The sequence below is a fragment of the Gadus morhua genome, chromosome 10 (assembly GCF_902167405.1).
Source record: "Gadus morhua chromosome 10, gadMor3.0, whole genome shotgun sequence".
Classification (NCBI taxonomy): Eukaryota; Metazoa; Chordata; class Actinopteri; order Gadiformes; family Gadidae; genus Gadus; species Gadus morhua.
This window is the reverse complement of record NC_044057.1, coordinates 18810240-18828103: the sequence shown is the minus strand read 5'-3', so window position 1 is coordinate 18828103 and position 17864 is coordinate 18810240. Positions and strand designations below refer to the sequence as shown.

The following is a 17864-nucleotide window of genomic DNA, read 5'->3' as shown; positions in this document are numbered from 1 at the left end:
ATTGTTCCAGTCACAGGGAGCTTTGGATATAAATGCTTTTTTGCCAGATGATGTAGGTGTACTGAAGTAGATTTGTGAACAATGCCTGAGTTGATGTGATGATGTGTATGGCACCAAAAGTTGTTTTAAGTACTGTGGATAATTGAAGTAAATGCATTTGAATATGAATAGTAGCCAGTGCTGGTGTCTCCTTGAGGTGGGAGATGGTAAATTGAGAGTTGCATAAAGGGTGCAGTGGTGGGTCATGTATGGACAGTCGAGGACAAATCTGCATAATTGATTGTAAACTGAATTGAGAGGAGCGGTACAACCTGCGCGTGATTCCCGGCGCATGAAATACGTCACACCAAACGTTAGCGATTGGTTATGGCAGATCCAGAGTGGCACTGGGCAGATCCAATCATTTTAAACTTCAACAGACACCCGCCTTCAAGTGAGTTAACGTTTGTCAATTGATTAGGTCCAGACTCTCTGTACAAATGAAATGAAATGAAGTGAAGTACGAGAGTCTGGTAGAACCAGGCTAGGCGATGGGTCAAATTTGGGTGAAATCGAAGCGTAGTAATGTAGCTCTGCATTCCCTGATTGCATTCGCTCTCCCGCGACCAGGGACGCGCTATCTATCGGGGATGCTGATACCCGATAGATAGCGTGTCCCTGGTCGCTGGGAAATTACATTGGCACGACACCTGTCGGTGGGACGAGTTTTCCTTGTGCCTTGTTCACGAAGTGTGCCCATGGAAAGAAACAATTAGCATAATTCAGAACTTTTTAAAAATGTGACATTATAACGTCCCTTGAATAAAGTTTTGTACTTTAAAGTCAAAGTTATCCAAGAGGTCATTCCACACACACACACACACACACACACACACACACACACACACACACACACACACACACACACACACACACACACACACACACACACACACACACACACACACACACACACACACGCTGAAGAGGGGCTGATTTTAATAATTCCTTAACCCCATGCCCTATTAATGGAGCCCACTGTCCTTCAAGTCTAATACTGACGTTGAAATTCATGTCAATTTATATTCATTGCAAATCTATACAAAAAACGATTAATTTAATTTGTCTGAATTTGTATTGCAAAACCGATTTTTCCAAATCAATTATCGACTCTTTTTGCAGTGTTTGGTCGCTCCGACCCCAACACACGTTATCTCACTCCACACTTTTAGTGACATTTGGCAGCCCTGTGGTCAGATTCAGTTGCGGAGCAGCTGTTGATTTTGATGTTTGCTTCCGAGGGAAGGTCAGGCTTCCAGGACACGTGTAACGCCACGGTGTGTGATTCGTTTCATATAAAACATCGCTTATAGGCTACACAACGACAAAACTAATAAAATAACACAAAGTTGCCCTGGGGCGCAGCCATGGGAATAACACGCCCACCTTCCTCGTTACCAAAGCCTTTTTATTTATTTTTTTATCTCAGTGTTGCGACTATTTCAGTTGAAATAGTGTCTTCACCGTAGACATAAAAAAAAAAAAGAAACAGCCAATCAGCCTTGGCAAAACACAAGTCATGTCACCCGGACCCGGAAATCATACCTCTTATTTTGGCAGCGATAATGAACGGGCTTAACTGGGGAAGCTTGGGCCAAGAAAGCGTACATTTGAGTACTCACATAACCAGATAGGCAACCTCATTTCTCAAACGGAGATACCAACCACAGCAGTGTCACTGACGGCCACCGAGGTACAATATATATTTTAATTGCGTATTTCTATCGATCGATAACGCTTGTGTTTTTAAATAGTAGGCTATTACTACTATTTCCTGCTATTATTATTATTATTTGTGTGTGCCAAAGGGTCTTTTGGGACAGTTATTGACCCATTCCATAATCTATTTCCTGGTGATATGCCGTAGCTTGATGTTGTGCCATGATTTCTTGGTTATTTCTGCTTTTATAATATCGAATTATTACCCAACTGTAACAACAGATTTCGTTTAATGAGGTGTAAGATACCCAAACTAAAGGTTTTCGTCGCGCTGGGTCTACACGTTTAGAGAGACGTAGCCAAAGGTGGAAGCACATCTCCGAAAACGGAGCTCCACGTCAGAACAGCAAACCCTGAAGGCATTCAACGGCGTTTAGACCCCTCGTGGCTATTAGAAGCAGCACTTTATTAAATGTAAAAGTTCAAACCAAACCCAAAAGCAACTTATTTTAAATTAAATGTGATGTAGTGGGTCAAATGGTAATAATACTTTTCTGTCCTCTCCCCTGCATAATTCAGTGACGTCCAACATGTTGTCGGACGGCCACTCCTTCCTGAAGGGGGTGCTCCTTGGAGCACTCTTCTGCTTGGTGTTGGCATTCGTTGGCACTTTAACCCCCAGTTATTCTTTCACCGAAGAGGACAACCACAAGCACCATCATGTCAAAGCGCCCAGCAAAGACGAGCTTCGAGGCCTGACAGAGAATCAGATGGAGGAACTTACCAAACAGGTGCGAGTCTATTGCCTTATTATGGTCCATCCTAAGGTTCTGCAGCATTGGGCCACAGTCAAAGACACCTGGAGCAAACACTGTGATAAGGCAGCCTTCTACAGCTCAGAGGCCTTCAAGGAGCTTGAGGCAATAGACCTAAAGGAACCAAATGAATGGGCCAGACTCCGCAAGGCTCTCAAACATGCCTATGACAATGCCGGGGATATCCGCTGGTTTTTTATCGCAAGACCTACTACATTCGCCATCATTGAGAACCTGAAATACCTTGTATTGGCTAAGGATCCCAGTGAACCATTCTACATTGGCCATGCCATGAAGTCCGGAGAACTGGACTATGTTGAGTATGAAAGCGGTATTGTCCTTAGCTATGAAGCTCTAAAAAGGCTTATGAACGTGTTTCAGGATGGTGAGAAATGTCCAGAGACTGAGAGTAGCCTGTGGAAGGTCACTGAGGAGAAGCAGCTGGCCATATGCCTGAAGTACACTGGAGTGTTTGCTGAGAACGGGGAAGATCTGGAAGGAAAGGGACTTTTTAATAGCAAAAGTGTGGAGCGCCTCATCACTGATAGCCTTCAAAACAACCCCTCAAATGTCGTGGAGGGCTGCTGTTCAGACCTGGCCATCACATTCAGTGGAATGTCTTCGAATCAGATGCAAGTCATGATGTTTGGCGTGTACAGACTTCGTCCCTATGGACACAATTTTAATGACATGCTGCTCTTTCAACCTCCTGAGGGTTCGGACAATGACTAATCTGTTTTGTACTTTTTGTGTCTGATCATGGAATTATGATTCTCTCCATGTCTGTGTAAATGTTTTTGCGAAGGTGCTTTTTCTTAATTTACTTTTTACCAAGGAATGGTGGATCGGGATAAGATTAATATTTAAATCTGATTTTAAAATTGGTACCAATATTGGATTTTCTTAACAATGTGATCAACAGTCTGAGAATTGTTGTGAGATTTGTTCTTTTATGCATGTTCCATAAATCAACAATTGTAATTACATCTCTATCGACATTTATACTATAATAAAAAATAAGTGGTTTTCAAGCCAAAAGTATATTATAAGTAGGGATGTGAATAGCTCACATGGTCGAATGATCAGTGGGTGGTATGAACGAATAATCGATTATATATTCGCCGACATTCACAAAGGCAGCCATGGATCCTCGGCAAGAAATTCCTTAATATCTTAAACGCAAAAAAACAACTACCTGCTAAGTAGTTCCAGTCAAATTGTCTGTTCAGCCTTCAAAATGAGAGCTGGTGAATTGTGAAAAATGCATTAAACTGTAATCAGAAAACTCTAATTATAAATATGTACACTTTACAGGGCCGGTGTTACACCGAATTCTGCGACCCACCGAAAAGTGGGTCGCAATGTTGCACATTTTCTGCAACATGCACGTGTGTATTATAACAAAAACATAAATAACACATTAGATCTCCCACCGGTGGGATCTTTATTTTCTTGATACAAACAATAATTCTAAAGTGTTTTACACGGTAGCCTTTAATAAAAAAGGTAATTGGTTGGGGGGAGATCTTATGTTTATTTGTGTTTTTGTCATGCCTGTCTACGCTTCAAATATGCAACCGCACCCCCTGGGGTCGTACATTTCGGGGGGGGCTGGTCGCGTTGTCCTGCTTACTGCGGTGAGGGTTTCGTATAATTTAGTTAATTAATTAGGGGCGCCAACAGAGAGCGCCCCCGACACATTTGCCGCCCTGGGCGATGTATATATTTTCTTCCTCCATGGGCCCCGGTGCAGTGCACCGGTTGCGTGTGTCTGCCTGGCGCAAATGCTCCCCTTTTACTACTCGTTACATCCTAAAATCTGTTTATATTTATTATGTGTAGCATTATTTATCACCTTTTAATAAATGTACCAAAGTGCTTCACAGACTGGAGCTAAAGGTTAATCAAATAACATTCTAAACACCAAATGAAAGGGGAGATGTAATGCAGGTTTTTATTATTTTTGCATTATGCTTTGATTCAATGCTTACAGCAGGTGACACAGCTAAGTCCATTGGTGTAAACAACTGACTGGCAGCTCATTCCCGCACTATGACAAGCTCCATGCTGTCCAGGGCTACTGGTTGGGGGGGCAGGCGGGGATATTGGTGACCTCACTTGTACGTCTTCATGTGCCACAGTCCGTCGTTAAGATAATGAACATTTTCAATTCCGATGCCCTTGTTGACTTTTTCTCTGCCCGAAGAGAACCGTCAGGAAAGATGAAAAAGAAAGAGAAAAAGATATGATTTGAAGCAGCATGGTGGGTCACAGTTACAAAAATGTGTACAGGTGTAATATCTTACATGCTCTCTGCAGACATCTTCATCACTCCAACACAAAGTGCATGTTGTTTCCCCTCTGCCATTATGGCCTATCGTCGACCATTAAAGACAAACGTCAGAGTGCGGGATGAAAACAGCCTTAAAATAAAATATCATCCAAATCCAATATTATGAAGCACATTTAAACATAACAACGTAATATAAAGTATGAGAACGTTAAACCCAGGAAAAGTGGGTGGTAGCTGCAGAATTATGTGACAGTGAAACCATTTAATTGATAATGTGCCAAAGATCTACAAACAAATGCCAAACGCTATATCAGTAATAATCTGGATTTATGCTTAACATAAATATCTAACAATTGTGGTAAATACAGTATTTCTAAATAGTTGACGGGATTGTACACTATTGAGAAAGGATACAACCACTGTGTCTGTAGCTGCTGGGTAGAGTTTGGCACCTGGTGACGTCAACCCAGGGCACATGATATTGGCACCACTTAGGACAAATTTAATAGCCCCTTTGTCTACTTGTTGATGTGGAAGGATAAAAGGATCTGTAACATACAAATGCATATAACAATTAACAACATATTAACAACCCACATCCATATTAGGCCAGATTACTATCGAAACAATATCAATATTTACATTTATGTAGTAGTCTGAGAGTTGGGTAGAATGGTCCTTCTCTTTGTCTGAAGAATAGAAGCTCTCCATTCACTGTCAGGATTTCAATGTGTTCATGGCTAGAGAATCAAATAACAGCAAAATGAGGCAGTATATATGGTGTGAACCAGCTATAGGATATAATATACATCAGATATACATACAACCATACATATATATCTATATATTTGTGGAATAATTTAGTAGAATAGTACCAGTTACCATCTCACTATTTTGACAGGATCTTTTTTTGGCATAATGTGGTTTAGCCATGATTCTATGTCAGGAAACTGGTCCAGCAGTTGGTTTTTTATTCCTTTGATAACCGAAGTCTTCAGCTGAATGCAATTGGAAACGTTTTCCTTCTCATCAAATCTAAGGGAAGACATGAAAGACAGTTGTTATTATTATGTATTAGACTGCAGGAGTAACGCAAGATGTGATGTAGTCAGATCAGTTAAGAGCCTATTAACCTGAATATCGGATCCAGCATTCATAGCGAGACTAGATTGGCCCCATGACAGAGGAACATTTTAGGCCATATGACGGATACTGATTATGAAGATCTGAATAAATAATAACGTGGTCCGCCACATTACGCATATGGTCATACGAATAGCATATCCATGGCGGTTTCTCAAGAAAAAGAAAGACAGGCTTTCCTCTTGACTATCGGCAGTGATAAATCCTTTGACTTCTTTCTGTTATTACCATGCATGTAATGTAAAGCGTGTTTAGGTTGAAACGGAGAGATAGACAACTACCGCTGTAACAAAGTTTAACAAGCTTGTCTCCGGTTAGACGTTCTTCCAATGAATATGTCAAACAGTAGACCATATTTAGGGACTATATTTTACTTCATAGTAAACCATCTAGGTCGTAAGCAAAATTATTATTTTCCTGAAATGCAGCCCATGGTTGTCATTGGAACGATTCTGCTAGTGGATCCGGTTAGCTAGCCATTTAGCAAAAGCAACTTGATAATTAAAGATGAACACCTTACTTTTTAAACATCCTCGTTGGTCGTTTTCACTGTGTTTTCTCCACAATGTCAGTGCTTGTCTCTACCTAGTCTGCCGTTTAAGAGAAAATACAATGTATTAATGAAACACAACTCATCTATGAAACCACTCCAGTGCAATTCCACGCTTGTTTCCTCCTGAAGGGCCACGATTACGTCATTTTACGGCAGTTTTACGCTCTACGGCAGATACGATTACTCTTTTGCCGACAGTTCTTACATGGATGTAATGAGGTCTTCTGGTTTGGAAGATAAGTTTCATAAGTTTGCATCGTCGTCCACCCAATCGCGTCATGGAAGTAGTTTAATATTGTTTTAGAGCGTTAATGTGTTTAATCTTTAACGTTATGCATTCGTTAGGTTTCTTACTTTTCTAAATACTACCGGTTTGCATTGCAATTGTTTGCCTTTCCCATACAACTTTGCTATCTTATTGAACAGTCTCGCCGTATGGTGATATCGTTCTTCTGCAGCCAGCCAGTGAGAAAGCAAGTCAAGCAGGTGTTTTCAATGTAGATATTTATTACAGCAAAAAATATAAATCCACTAACGACATACTTTCAAGCACTGCTGTAATCATAATCATTTAATCGACTTCACCAGCCTGAGTTTTTGTCTCTTTACACTGAAATAATTAGACAATTTGTTCGTCTTAGATAGGCCTACACTATAGCCAAAGCAAAATTATAAAAAACTATTAAACAGAAACAATATTCATTATAATTGGCTATTCTCGTCATATAGACACACTATTTTCAATAGTCATATTAAATATTAATAAATATTAAATAATACAATTTAAAGTGCTGAAGTGAAGATAACCCTAGCCAAACGATTAAAAAATACATTTTTATATCCAATACCTTCACAGTGTTGATCAATTGTCAAAGGGGAAAGTGTACATACCTTTAAATGTCAAGGATCTAAGATTATTATGACAATAATTTCATTTTTGAGATTTTATTTCAGGGGGGGTTGTGTTCATGCAGAAACCATGCTTTGAAGCCACTGCTTATGAATACATGTGAAGGTAGACCTCACGGGGAGGCTGCGATCTTTTGTTGGGGTGCATAGTCTTCTAATTCAAATTCCTTCCTGAGGTTAAGGAGCACGCGGACGGAAGACTAAAGAAGCTATGAAAAGAGAGAAAAGCCATGTCAGCCAGTTTTAGAACAACAACAATTGCAGTATGCTCTCACCTATCTAATAACATGAAGAAACACATACATAGACAACCAATTAGACTTATTATCATACATGCAAAATGTTGATACTGTGATTTGGTATCCATGTATAGCATGGGTATTTAGTTTCACTGATAAGGATGGTCTGACATATTTTGGGATAAGTGAGGGGAGATATGGAGAAATTAATCAACAGAATGATGAACAGATGCATGGCTTAGTTTCATCATTCTTTATTTGAATGGAAAAGCAAATAAGTTATTCCTTCCTATTGTTAAAGTAAATTATTAAATCAGTGACAGAGCTCACATCTTTGCATGCCTTCTGAAGGACAACATCTTTAAAAAAAAAAACTCACTCCACACTATCAGGTCAGAAAATACATGTAGTGTATTAAAATAACTATGTACATTACAAAATGTTTTACTCTAATATAGCCGAAGAGAACTCAACTTGTGCATTAAAGTTATTGTATCACAACCTGTCTTTATATTGCAGGACACTGAGTTAATTCCAATACAATAGTGAGTTATATCATATAAATATGTAATAATCGATAGCAAAACACAAACTCTGTTAACCCTAGCCCTTTCTAATGCTAGTGCAATTGAAGCTGCTGTTAGCTAGAAGACAGGAGAGTATTTTAGTTGGGTGCTTTGCATTGTGAGTCACATCTCCAAAGGCAGACAACTGCACATTGGCGGCACAAACATAAAACAACACAAGCAGTGTTATGATAGTAGTCTGTGCTTCTGTTTTCACATATCTAGCAGAGTCAGCATTAGGGACACATTGAATCGACTGTTCGTTCATACCTTTTTTGATCCATAAGCTCACAGTGGCTTATGGCCAATTTAGCTCACATACATATATTGCCTCAGTGTTTGTGTGTCTACACATACAATGTCAAAAGTAAGGTCAAATATCAAAGCCTTTTCCCATGCTGATGAAAGACACATTCCTGGTTTTCCTTGATGACTGCTCCATAAATCAACTAAAAAGAGGACAGAAAACAAATGGCAAAAACATGATAAATATGACGGAAAAAAAATGAAGACAAATAGGGGTTGTTGATTTATGAATGATATCTTACAAACCACCAATATTAAAAATTAACCTTTACTACAATTAACAAATAACCTTCAAAACATAAGGCATAACATCATCCCATTACTTGAATTGATCAATCTCAACATCAATTATCTTCATTCATCTATCTTCCTATATTTATCTAAATGATGCATTATATATAGGCATATACAAATATTTGTTAAAGTTGCAATCTCGAAGATTTCCAAAGATTTTTTCTTTCAGTAAATTTCAGGTAAGTCGCTTTCTCCGAATGAGGTAAAACAATGGGGATTGAGCCTATGGCCCACTGATAAAAGCCCTGACATATGCAGGATTTCCTGCCATGCATTCACAATCAAAAGCACCACAAGTAGTGACACAGTTTCCATCACCCAGCAGTGGTTGTTCCAACAGAGAAGGTAGTTGGAGCTACAGCAACAGAACCATTCTTCAACTCACTTGTGTCTTTAACAACAAACAGCTTTTTTTTGTCGCCATAGGTGCAGCAAAATAGAATGAAATTGAGAACTTCAAGAATGCCGCTTTTATGTAATGAATATAATGCTGATGTTTTTTTTGTGTGCAATGTTTTTTATTGGCCATTTAAGATTTAGATGATCTCATTGTCATCCAAGTAATATTCTTATTTGCATGTACACTGTCTTTATTGATTAGGATTGTAGCATTTTGTAGTATTTAAAGAGTAGAGCCCTGGTCGGAGATGCAATCTTCCAGGTCAACACACAGAGATATTGGCAGCGAGCAGCATAATAAACGCTGTGACCCCCCAACAGGGTCTCGCTGCACCAAGTCACACTCAATCTGTCCCAAGTATTAGTGTCGTAGCCAACAGGGCTACTGGTATGACAATGCTCCATTCTCTTCTCACTTCAACCCCAGACCAGGCGGTAGAACACCGAGTCATGACTTAAAGCTAGGGTAGGCAATTTGGGGGAAAACAGCCGGAGTAAGCTCGATTTTGAAGGTAACCAACCAAAAGGATACCAGCCCTCCTTTTGGGGCCGCCCTACAAAGCCACTCCCTTAAATCACACATGACTAGCTTGCTATCTTTAGCAATAGGTCTGCCTAGCCTTCTGGAACATTTTGTGGAAGACTCCTGTCATGCGCAATGAGTGCACAGGCACAGTGCTAGCAGGTGGCTAATAGACAGACAGGTAAGCTATCTCATCATTTCATTTGGGTCGAATGAAATAATGCAATAAACTTATTAAAGGCCTTTAACAGCCACAGATACTCGATTATTTATTAAATTGACTGATTTTTGATTTGTTAATTTCCGGATTCATTTTACCTTTATTTATATTTGAAAAATCAATCATTTTGATTTTTTTTTGCGTCATTAAAATTCCGACGCCACCATCAAGAACAGCCACCAGAGCAACACCAACCAAAACAAAGTGGACTTACTTCTTCTTGTCCTTGTCCTTCTTGAAGGGCTGCTGGGAGCAGCTCTGTAGTGCCTGACCCATGAGCGTCTCGGCAGCCACCTTTCTTCTGTTGAAAGAGTTCATCTCCTCCTCCAGCTCCCGTCTCTTCTCCTCCAGGTTCCTCTTCTCATCGTGGTGCATGCGCTTTAACTGCTCAAACCTTTCATGCAGCTGGAGGGGGCGGTACAACATGATGCATGTTTGACTTTAGGTATTCTTAAAGTCAAATGACAGCTTCATGGATGGATTCATCCATCTACGCGCCTCACGCCTACCTCTCTTTCCTTCTCCTTCAGTTCCGCCTCCGTCTCCTTCACTTTGTTGACAAACATCTGTCTCATCTCCTCCTCCTTGCGCTGAAGCTCCACCAGGAACTCCTTCCTCTTGGTCTCGTAGGTCTGCTGCAGGCTGTGGGATACATACAGAATCAATACTAAGTCTTGAGTTTTGACACAGCTTAGACACAGTTTACACTGTCAGATTTTTTTAAATGTCCCAACCATTCCAATCCATAAAGAGGTTCAGCCACTTTCAATAGACAAACTATTAGATATTGGGATTACAATCTCTGGATGTCTTCCCACCAAAGCTTTAACTCAGCTCCTGGCTTGATCTCACCTGAAGGGCTGGCTGTCTGGATCTGTGTCCTTGAATCCCATTTCCTCCAGTTTGCAGCGACGGTAGAGCTCATAGTGGCGCGCGTGCGTCTGTTCTCTTAGATCCTCAATGTTGACACGAAGCAGCATTTCCCTGAGCTTCACAAAGTCACAGTGGCTCTCGTTCTCCACTGTTATAAAAAAGGCGGACATTCTGAATGAATCCAATATTGCCTCGAATGTCAACTTCACATGTTAATGGCAAATGATCTAATGATTATCTTAACCAGAGATCTATAGTGGAGCAATAGGTATTTCATTGAAAACGGCAGTTTTGTTTAACACAGTGGTACAGACTCACCCTGTACTGATCCCCAAGGATAGAGCCTCGCCCTGACCATCTTGTTGCCCACTTTCACCTGTTCCACGCTGCCAATCACAGCAAAGGGAAGATGAGCCTGTTGGTAGACAATTGCAGGACCATTAAAGCAGAGGCCAGCTCGGTGTATTCCTTGTCTGAATGGCATACTGCCTGGAATCCTATTCCTGCTATTCCCTCTGCTGGACACCAGGGGTCAACTGTCAGGTATACTGCGATTTTGAGAGACATTGTGAGGTGCTATGTTATGCTTTTATTTGCATCCTCTCGCCTCGCTCTCTCGCAGGTACATCAAAATATTATACATATATATGGATAATAAAATGTCTAGCTTTGAATAGCAAGGACTTGTATAGCATTGTATTATATTGCACCTAAAATACTTTTGTTTTGCATTTGATATTTTGGGTTCATTGGACAGAAGATCTCAATTGAACTGATTTAAGGTCCAAGCCTTGTATCAGAAAACTGCCCCTAGTGTTAGGTGGGATCCATTTAGTCAGGGAGGACAGATTACACAGGCTGTTTACCGGTATGCACAGGAAATGGGGTTTAACATGACATTTTGTTACTTTTTTTACTTCAAAAGCAAATATCCAGCCTGAGTCTGTTGTAGCCCCTGTGGCTATGTATAATTTCTATAAACATGTATTACATATGTATAAGCCCAGAGAGAGAGAGAGAGAGAGAGAGAGAGAGAGAGAGAGAGAGAGAGAGAGAGAGAGAGAGAGAGAGAGAGAGAGAGAGAGAGAGAGAGAGAGAGAGAGAGAGAGAGAGAGAGAGAGAGAGAGAGAGAGAGAGAGAGAGAGAGAGAGGGAGTCATGCTCACATTCATAGTGGAGTTGATCTCCGTGACAGCTTCATCCTCTGTGGGAAACTGGTAGATCTGTACTCCGTTGCTCACCAGTTCACTCATGATCTTAATCTTGAATTTGTGCAATTCGCTCTTCGAGATTGTGTCAGCCTTTGCAATGACAGGGATGATGTTCACCTGCATACGAAAAAAATGTGCAGATAAAAAACTTTAATGAATAAATATACCTACTTAAAATGAATAAATAAATGTCATTAATAATAATCAATTAACCTGTTTAGCTTCAAACAATAATCCCCACCTAATTAACATGCCCACATAAATCTAGAAGCTCTACATCGATCAGGGTTGCATGCATGAGGTTGGTATCCCTAAGTAGTTAATGCATGAAAGTTGGGCGATCAAAATCAGTTAGTTGTGACTGCTGTGTAACAATCACTATTTCAGAGTAAGCTACATACAAAACAAATTATCAGTTACAATTTTTTGTGGTCAAGCATAATTAACCTTGCTGTCCAATTTCTTCATGGTCACCAGATCCAGGGACTTGAGAGAGTGGCCGGTCGGGGCTATGAAGTACAGGCAGATGTGGATTCTGCTGTCGTGGTAGTTGTGCAGGGAACGCTTGATTTTCATCTCCTCCTGGAGGAAATTTTCAAACTGGGTGTCGATGTAGTCCACAATGGGTTTATAGCTGCATAGTAAACAGAAAGCTATGATACATTAATCACAGATAACTCAGCTGTCTCGTCTTCCTCCACATCATAGGTTAGATTCCTGTTCAATGTGAGCTAAGCTTGCCTTGCACTTTGGGCAACGTTTTACTATCTCAGACTAGAAACTCTGCTGCTACTGCAGCCTTGCAACCCAGAATGTCAGCCTTTTACAATCCCTTTAGTCATTATATTTCAGAACACAGAAATGACCTTTCATCGGTTAAACAAAATCATTAATCCAATATACATCAATGATATTAATCATTTATGATTTAAAATGTACAGTAAAAGGTCACGTCTTTCTGATTCCTTTAGCTACTCTAAATATATACCATACAATTTATGCAGCCTATGCTCTGTACTCTGTTCAGTTATGCATTCAGTAGTTTGCAGATGAATACAAAAAAGAAAAACACAAAAAGTAAACAATACCTTTCGTCTTTGTTGATCTGGTCTCCAAACCCGACAGTGTCCACGATGGTCAGTTTTAAGTTGACGTTGCTCTCCTGCAGGTCATACGTTTTTGGCCGTAGGTGGACATCTTGCAGGTAATGGCTGGCTTCGTCACTCTCAAACGTTGTGTTGAAAAGAGTGTTGATTAACGTTGACTTTCCGATCCCTGTCTCACCTGTAGAAGGCAATTTACATTTGTAAATAATGAGGTGGGCCGTGCTTCCGTGCAACTCCGAAATATTTTCGTTGTGTATCAAAACAATTAAAATAATAATAATGTAAGAAGTTATCCTTACTATTGTTTCAAATAACATCATAATGACTAAATTGCATCTTGTATACTTCCGCATCTTGTATGTTTCTGTGTGCATTGCTAATTTTTTATGGTGTGTTGAATAGAGCGACTGGCTGCCTTTTTCCTTTGCGATTAATAAAGTGTCTGTCTGACTGTCTGCATTTCCTTTTAATGCAATCCAAACTTGCCGACACAAAGGATGTTGAAGCAGAATCCTTGCGAGACCGCCTTGCTGACCAACTGGTCCGGAAGACTGTCGAACCCAACATGCCCAGCCAGCTCCAGGCTACGCTTCTCTTCATTCTGAAAAAGAAAAAAATATTTATGTACTTCAATTGACAGCATGCTTTCTTTTGGACAATTGCCCCTTTACTTCCTTACAATGCAATTGAGTGAACATGGAATTCATGGCACACCCTTGTGCCGCCATGTCTTTCATAGTGCGGTATCGACAATTCAATAAAATAATTATGCCTCAACAGCTTACAATGCAAGGCAGTTAAAGGCCCACTATGCAACTTTTTTAGCCAAAATTACATTAAGTATGCAGGTTGAGAGTTATGCTGATGGTTCTGCATCCATTTCTGGGTCGATTGGTGGGTGTGTCATTTACCCATGTCGCCTCTCCAGTGAAAAAGCGCATATGCAACTTGCTCTGTTCGGACCGACACAATCCGGATGTGACGCAACGGAAGTATCCTCGAAAATGTAGTCAGATTGTAGTTTCGAAAATGCTTTACGGCACAGACACACACCCAAACATGGCACCGGCTAGATATAAACAGCCAGTTGCGAGGCAATTGTTGCATTCATCATGGATCAATCGACTAATGGTACGGCCACACCAACCGCGTTACTCGCGTTGGATAACTACTGATGAATAGTAATCGTAATAATAGTAATGCAATAGTAATCCTGCTCAGTACGAGAGGAACCGCAGGTTCCTCTCGTACTAACGCGCCTAACCTGACGCTTGATCATTGTGTGTCACAAAAATGGTTCAACGCGCCCAACGCGCATGTGGCTGCGCTAGAGTCCGAGGTAGGAAACCCAAACGCCGCCGTGTTTGGGTGCATGATAGAGTTTAGATCGGGTTAGATTAAATAATCTCGGATATAAATAACGATCTCATCTCATCGTCATCTGTTTATCCGGGGTCGGGTCGCGGGGGGAGCAGCTCAAGCAGGGGGCTCCAGACTTCCCTTTCCCGGGCCACATTGACCAGCTCTGACGGGGGGATCCCGAGGCATTCCTAGGCCAGTGTTGAGATATAATCTATCCACCTAGTCCAGGGTCTTCCCCGAGGTCTCCACCTAGTCCAGGGTCTTCCCCGAGGTCTCCTCCCCACTGGACGTGCCTGAAACACCTCCCAATGGAGGAAGAGTGAACGCTCCGTTCACTTGCATGGACAGAGTCTCGTAACAACGGTGCGGTAAAGCGAACGCAATACCGCCCCCGCTGCTCCGATTCTCCGGCCAATCTCACGCTCCATAGTACCCTCACTCGCGAACAAGACCCCGAGGTACTTGAACTCCTTCACTTGGGCTAAAGACTCATAAATAACGATAATCGGGTTAAATAACTTCACATGGTGTGTCTGGTGTGTTTCCAGCATTCGTAGTGTTGATCAGCAGAGAAATAGTCCGCCAAGACGTTGAGGTTGCTTAGCAACCAGAGACGCTGTCCATGCAAGTGAACGGAGCGTTCACTCTTCGTCATAACTATCGAACCAAACATCCTTCACATTTACCGAGCGAACATTATGAAAGTAAAATGCACATTTCTCGCTAAAAATGTTTCCATAAACGCATTTAATGGCGTAACTATGTTACTATTTCCACCCAGAATAAAGAAAGATGTCGGCCGTATCCTTCTGTGCAAGGGTCACTACTCTCTGTCAGTGACGTCGGGTCAAGCTCCACGCTGATTGGCTATCGTCGCTAAGCGTCACGCGTTGAAAGTTCTGAACTCCGGGCGTTGGTGCTTTACGGCACAGACCCCGAAACACGGAACCGGCTCGATATAAACACAAACAACTAAGGGATTGTTATATTCATCATAGATCAGCCGACTAAAAAGAGACAGAGAAACCCAATGTCGGAGGAACAGAAGAAGAGAAAAGGGAGACTGACCGACAGAGAGGCCAGACACGAGTAAACTTTGGGCAAGCTTTTCAGGAATAGCGTGAACTGAAAGAAAAAGAAGACTGCAAATCAGACGCCGACTCGGCCGTGTTGCTTTTGAAATTGAAAGTACCCTTGGGTGAACTTTGTCTTCGTGGTATTCTTGATGTTGATAGTCTCTGTACAAATGTGTTTGCTCAACCATTTTGTTGTGAGCCCTGTAAAAATTGTTTTCTCGACCGTTTTGTTGTGAGCCCTGTATGTTTCTAGCTTGCTTGGTTGCAACCATATAAACACCTTTGTTTCCATGGGTGTTTTGCTGTTCGTCCGTCTCGTCCCCCAGATACAGACTGAAACCCCGAATCCAGGTTCTTGTTTATTTAGATTATTATGTTGGCCAAACCTCTTACACTGATTGTTCTGTTCAACCTAAGATATAACAATTATAATCTAGGATATAAATTCTCCCCGTCAACTATAAAAAAGGATGGATTTATGTTTATTGCAATACAAATACACCATTTTAAAAATGTATAACCTTGCCTACACTTTATGAACATCTACTTCGGACATGGCTCCACGCATTCGCCGGCTTCTTTGAAAACAAATGCACATGGCTCGCGTAGAAGTGCATGGGGAAGGGTCGTCAACGAGTTGTTACGACAGTGTTGTGAAATATCTACTACGAAGCTGTAGGGGGCGCTGTGTAGAGAAATGTGCGTGCCAAAATCAAGAAAACAGCCAAGGAATGCCCGAAGTTGCATAGTGGGCCTTTAAATACACCTTGTGAAGCGAAGTAAGATTAAGTTCGGAAATTACAACCATAGGTAGACCCATAATGAGCAAAAATAACCCTTGTTTATAGCCGACAAAAAATGTGCAATCCAAAGTTGCATGCATTGACGGGGTTTCAGTAAAGGAATTTGATTTTTAAAAGTTTTCCTGAAAAGTCTGAATCGTGGGACAAAAGATGGCCCAAAAATGAGTCCAGTCTGATTAATTTGTATGCTTGGAAGATGTTGCTCTTCCTTATGCCAGATACAAGCTGGGACAAACAGAATTCCCATTTCAGAAGATTTCACACAAGGAAAATGATGTGCTTGATGAGCACACACACGCACACACACACAAAAGCAAGCAAGAAACAAAGAGCTCTTTATATGGATGTTATTTGACAGGGTGAGAGTATCCATACCCTTACAAATCCTCTACTCACACACCATGTGTGTGTGTGTGTGTGTGTGTGTGTGTGTGTGTGTGTGTGTGTGTGTGTGTGTGTGTGTGTGTGTGTGTGTGCGTGTGTGGTTGTTATCCTTATTTTGCAAAACCGGCAACCCTTGACTGAGACCCAAGAACATGAGCAAGAGCATGATAAATCAAAGTGAGACACCAATAAACTCTAAGTGGTGTTTAATGCAATTGTCTCAGTCATTAGCAGAGGCGAGGCTTGATCACACTCCAATCTAACGTCTTTCGTTGCAATATTTATGCTAACAGCAATACACGAGCATAATTACAGTTACCATTAAACATTAACGTTATAACAACCTAAGCACACTAGCATTTTTGCTACAGTAGTTTGTTTACTGCCTGGCCTCGTTATGGAAGCGTAATGAGTTTGCATCCCGTGAGTAACCCCGTCTCACGGCGCTGGAGTGCGTAATTGACCTTTAAAAAGTCTTATTTAAAATGCATTCAAACACACCGAGTTCGATGCATTGGCTATCAACACCAACATAAGGATGCCATCGCATGACATGCACGTCAGACCAGCCAGGATAGGCTAATCCCCACCTAGGCACCTGAAGGCTATAATAAACAAGATGTTGGGAGGCATAAACCCCGGTCAATAATAGGTCGCAATGAGATGACAATTTTTCTACGTAAGCGTAATGTATAGGCCTACACTGAATAATGTACATATCTGGGATACTTACAGCGAAAATATCTATTTCAGTGGTCGCCATCGTCAGACGCCGCAGTAGTAAGAGGGACTTTACGAGGAGCTGTCTTCATCTGAACGGAGTATTGGAAGGGAACGGCTTAATTCATTCAACATGGCCACTTGGTGGCAACACCCCCTCGGTGCTGGAATGCACGATCAATTTGCTCATTGAGAACTATGGGGTTGGTTTATGATCGCCGCACCACAAAGGGAATCATCTAAATATTTTCGATTGAAAAGAGACGATTCATCCTTCCAAATATTATTGGAGATGTACTTTAGTCAAAGCATGAACAAATAATAGCGGCTTTGTGGGGCTTATGATAGATAAATAAGTACGCGCATTTGGGT

General features: G+C 41.2%; 3 protein-coding genes across 5 annotated transcripts; 1 reads left to right on the top strand and 2 right to left on the bottom strand.

Annotated features, from left to right (window-relative positions):
* Positions 1-1546: 1546 nt before the first annotated feature.
* On the top strand, positions 1547-4036 carry c1galt1c1 (C1GALT1-specific chaperone 1). Its single transcript, XM_030368302.1, has 2 exons — positions 1547-1732; positions 2278-4036. The coding sequence occupies exon 2, from the start codon at positions 2289-2291 to the stop codon at positions 3243-3245; it is 957 nt and encodes a 318-aa protein (XP_030224162.1). The 5' UTR covers positions 1547-1732; positions 2278-2288; the 3' UTR covers positions 3246-4036.
* A 405-nt stretch (positions 4037-4441) lies between these two features.
* On the bottom strand, positions 4442-6713 carry mcts1 (MCTS1 re-initiation and release factor). Of its 2 annotated transcripts, XM_030368305.1 has the most exons (6): positions 6470-6713; positions 5689-5841; positions 5449-5546; positions 5221-5354; positions 4820-4887; positions 4442-4709 (listed from the first exon to the last, which is right to left on the bottom strand). In XM_030368305.1, exons 1-6 carry the CDS (start codon positions 6478-6480, stop codon positions 4628-4630), a joined length of 546 nt encoding a protein of 181 aa, XP_030224165.1. In that variant the 5' UTR covers positions 6481-6713; the 3' UTR covers positions 4442-4627. The 2 variants fall into 2 exon arrangements, with proteins under 2 accessions (XP_030224165.1, XP_030224164.1); XM_030368304.1 differs by lacking the exon at positions 6470-6713 and having other exon boundaries at positions 5689-5855.
* Positions 4454-17841, bottom strand: LOC115552323 (septin-8-A). Of its 2 annotated transcripts, none has more exons than XM_030368301.1 (15): positions 17506-17841; positions 13634-13748; positions 13130-13325; positions 12489-12675; positions 11997-12158; positions 11150-11246; positions 10811-10979; positions 10468-10600; positions 10173-10363; positions 6470-8665; positions 5689-5841; positions 5449-5546; positions 5221-5354; positions 4820-4887; positions 4454-4709 (listed from the first exon to the last, which is right to left on the bottom strand). In XM_030368301.1, the coding sequence occupies exons 1-10, from the start codon at positions 17533-17535 to the stop codon at positions 8662-8664; spliced, it is 1284 nt and encodes a 427-aa protein (XP_030224161.1). In that variant the 5' UTR covers positions 17536-17841; the 3' UTR covers positions 4454-4709; positions 4820-4887; positions 5221-5354; positions 5449-5546; positions 5689-5841; positions 6470-8661. The 2 variants fall into 2 exon arrangements, with proteins under 2 accessions (XP_030224161.1, XP_030224160.1); XM_030368300.1 differs by having other exon boundaries at positions 6470-7620.
* Between the last annotated feature and the right edge of the window lie 23 nt (positions 17842-17864).

What these genes read in the sequence shown, in the direction of transcription:
- c1galt1c1 (XM_030368302.1), top strand. Translation starts at nt 2,289, where the DNA reads ATGTTGTCGGACGGCCACTCCTTCCTGAAGGGGGTGCTCCTTGGAGCA.
- mcts1 (XM_030368304.1), bottom strand. Translation starts at nt 5,855, where the DNA reads ATGTCTTCCCTTAGATTTGATGAGAAGGAAAACGTTTCCAATTGCATT. An exon ending in CCTGTCAAAATAGTGAGATG is followed by an intron (nt 5,547 to 5,688) that starts GTAACTGGTACT and finishes TTGATTCTCTAG; the next exon opens with CCATGAACACATTGAAATCC. An exon ending in TCTCAGACTACTACATAAAT is followed by an intron (nt 5,355 to 5,448) that starts GTAAATATTGAT and finishes TGTATGTTACAG; the next exon opens with ATCCTTTTATCCTTCCACAT.
- LOC115552323 (XM_030368300.1), bottom strand. Translation starts at nt 17,535, where the DNA reads ATGGCGACCACTGAAATAGATATTTTCGCT. An exon ending in TGAAGGAGAAGGAAAGAGAG is followed by an intron (nt 10,364 to 10,467) that starts GTAGGCGTGAGG and finishes CGCCCCCTCCAG; the next exon opens with CTGCATGAAAGGTTTGAGCA. An exon ending in AAGGACAAGGACAAGAAGAA is followed by an intron (nt 7,621 to 10,172) that starts GTAAGTCCACTT and finishes CTCTTTTCATAG; the next exon opens with CTTCTTTAGTCTTCCGTCCG.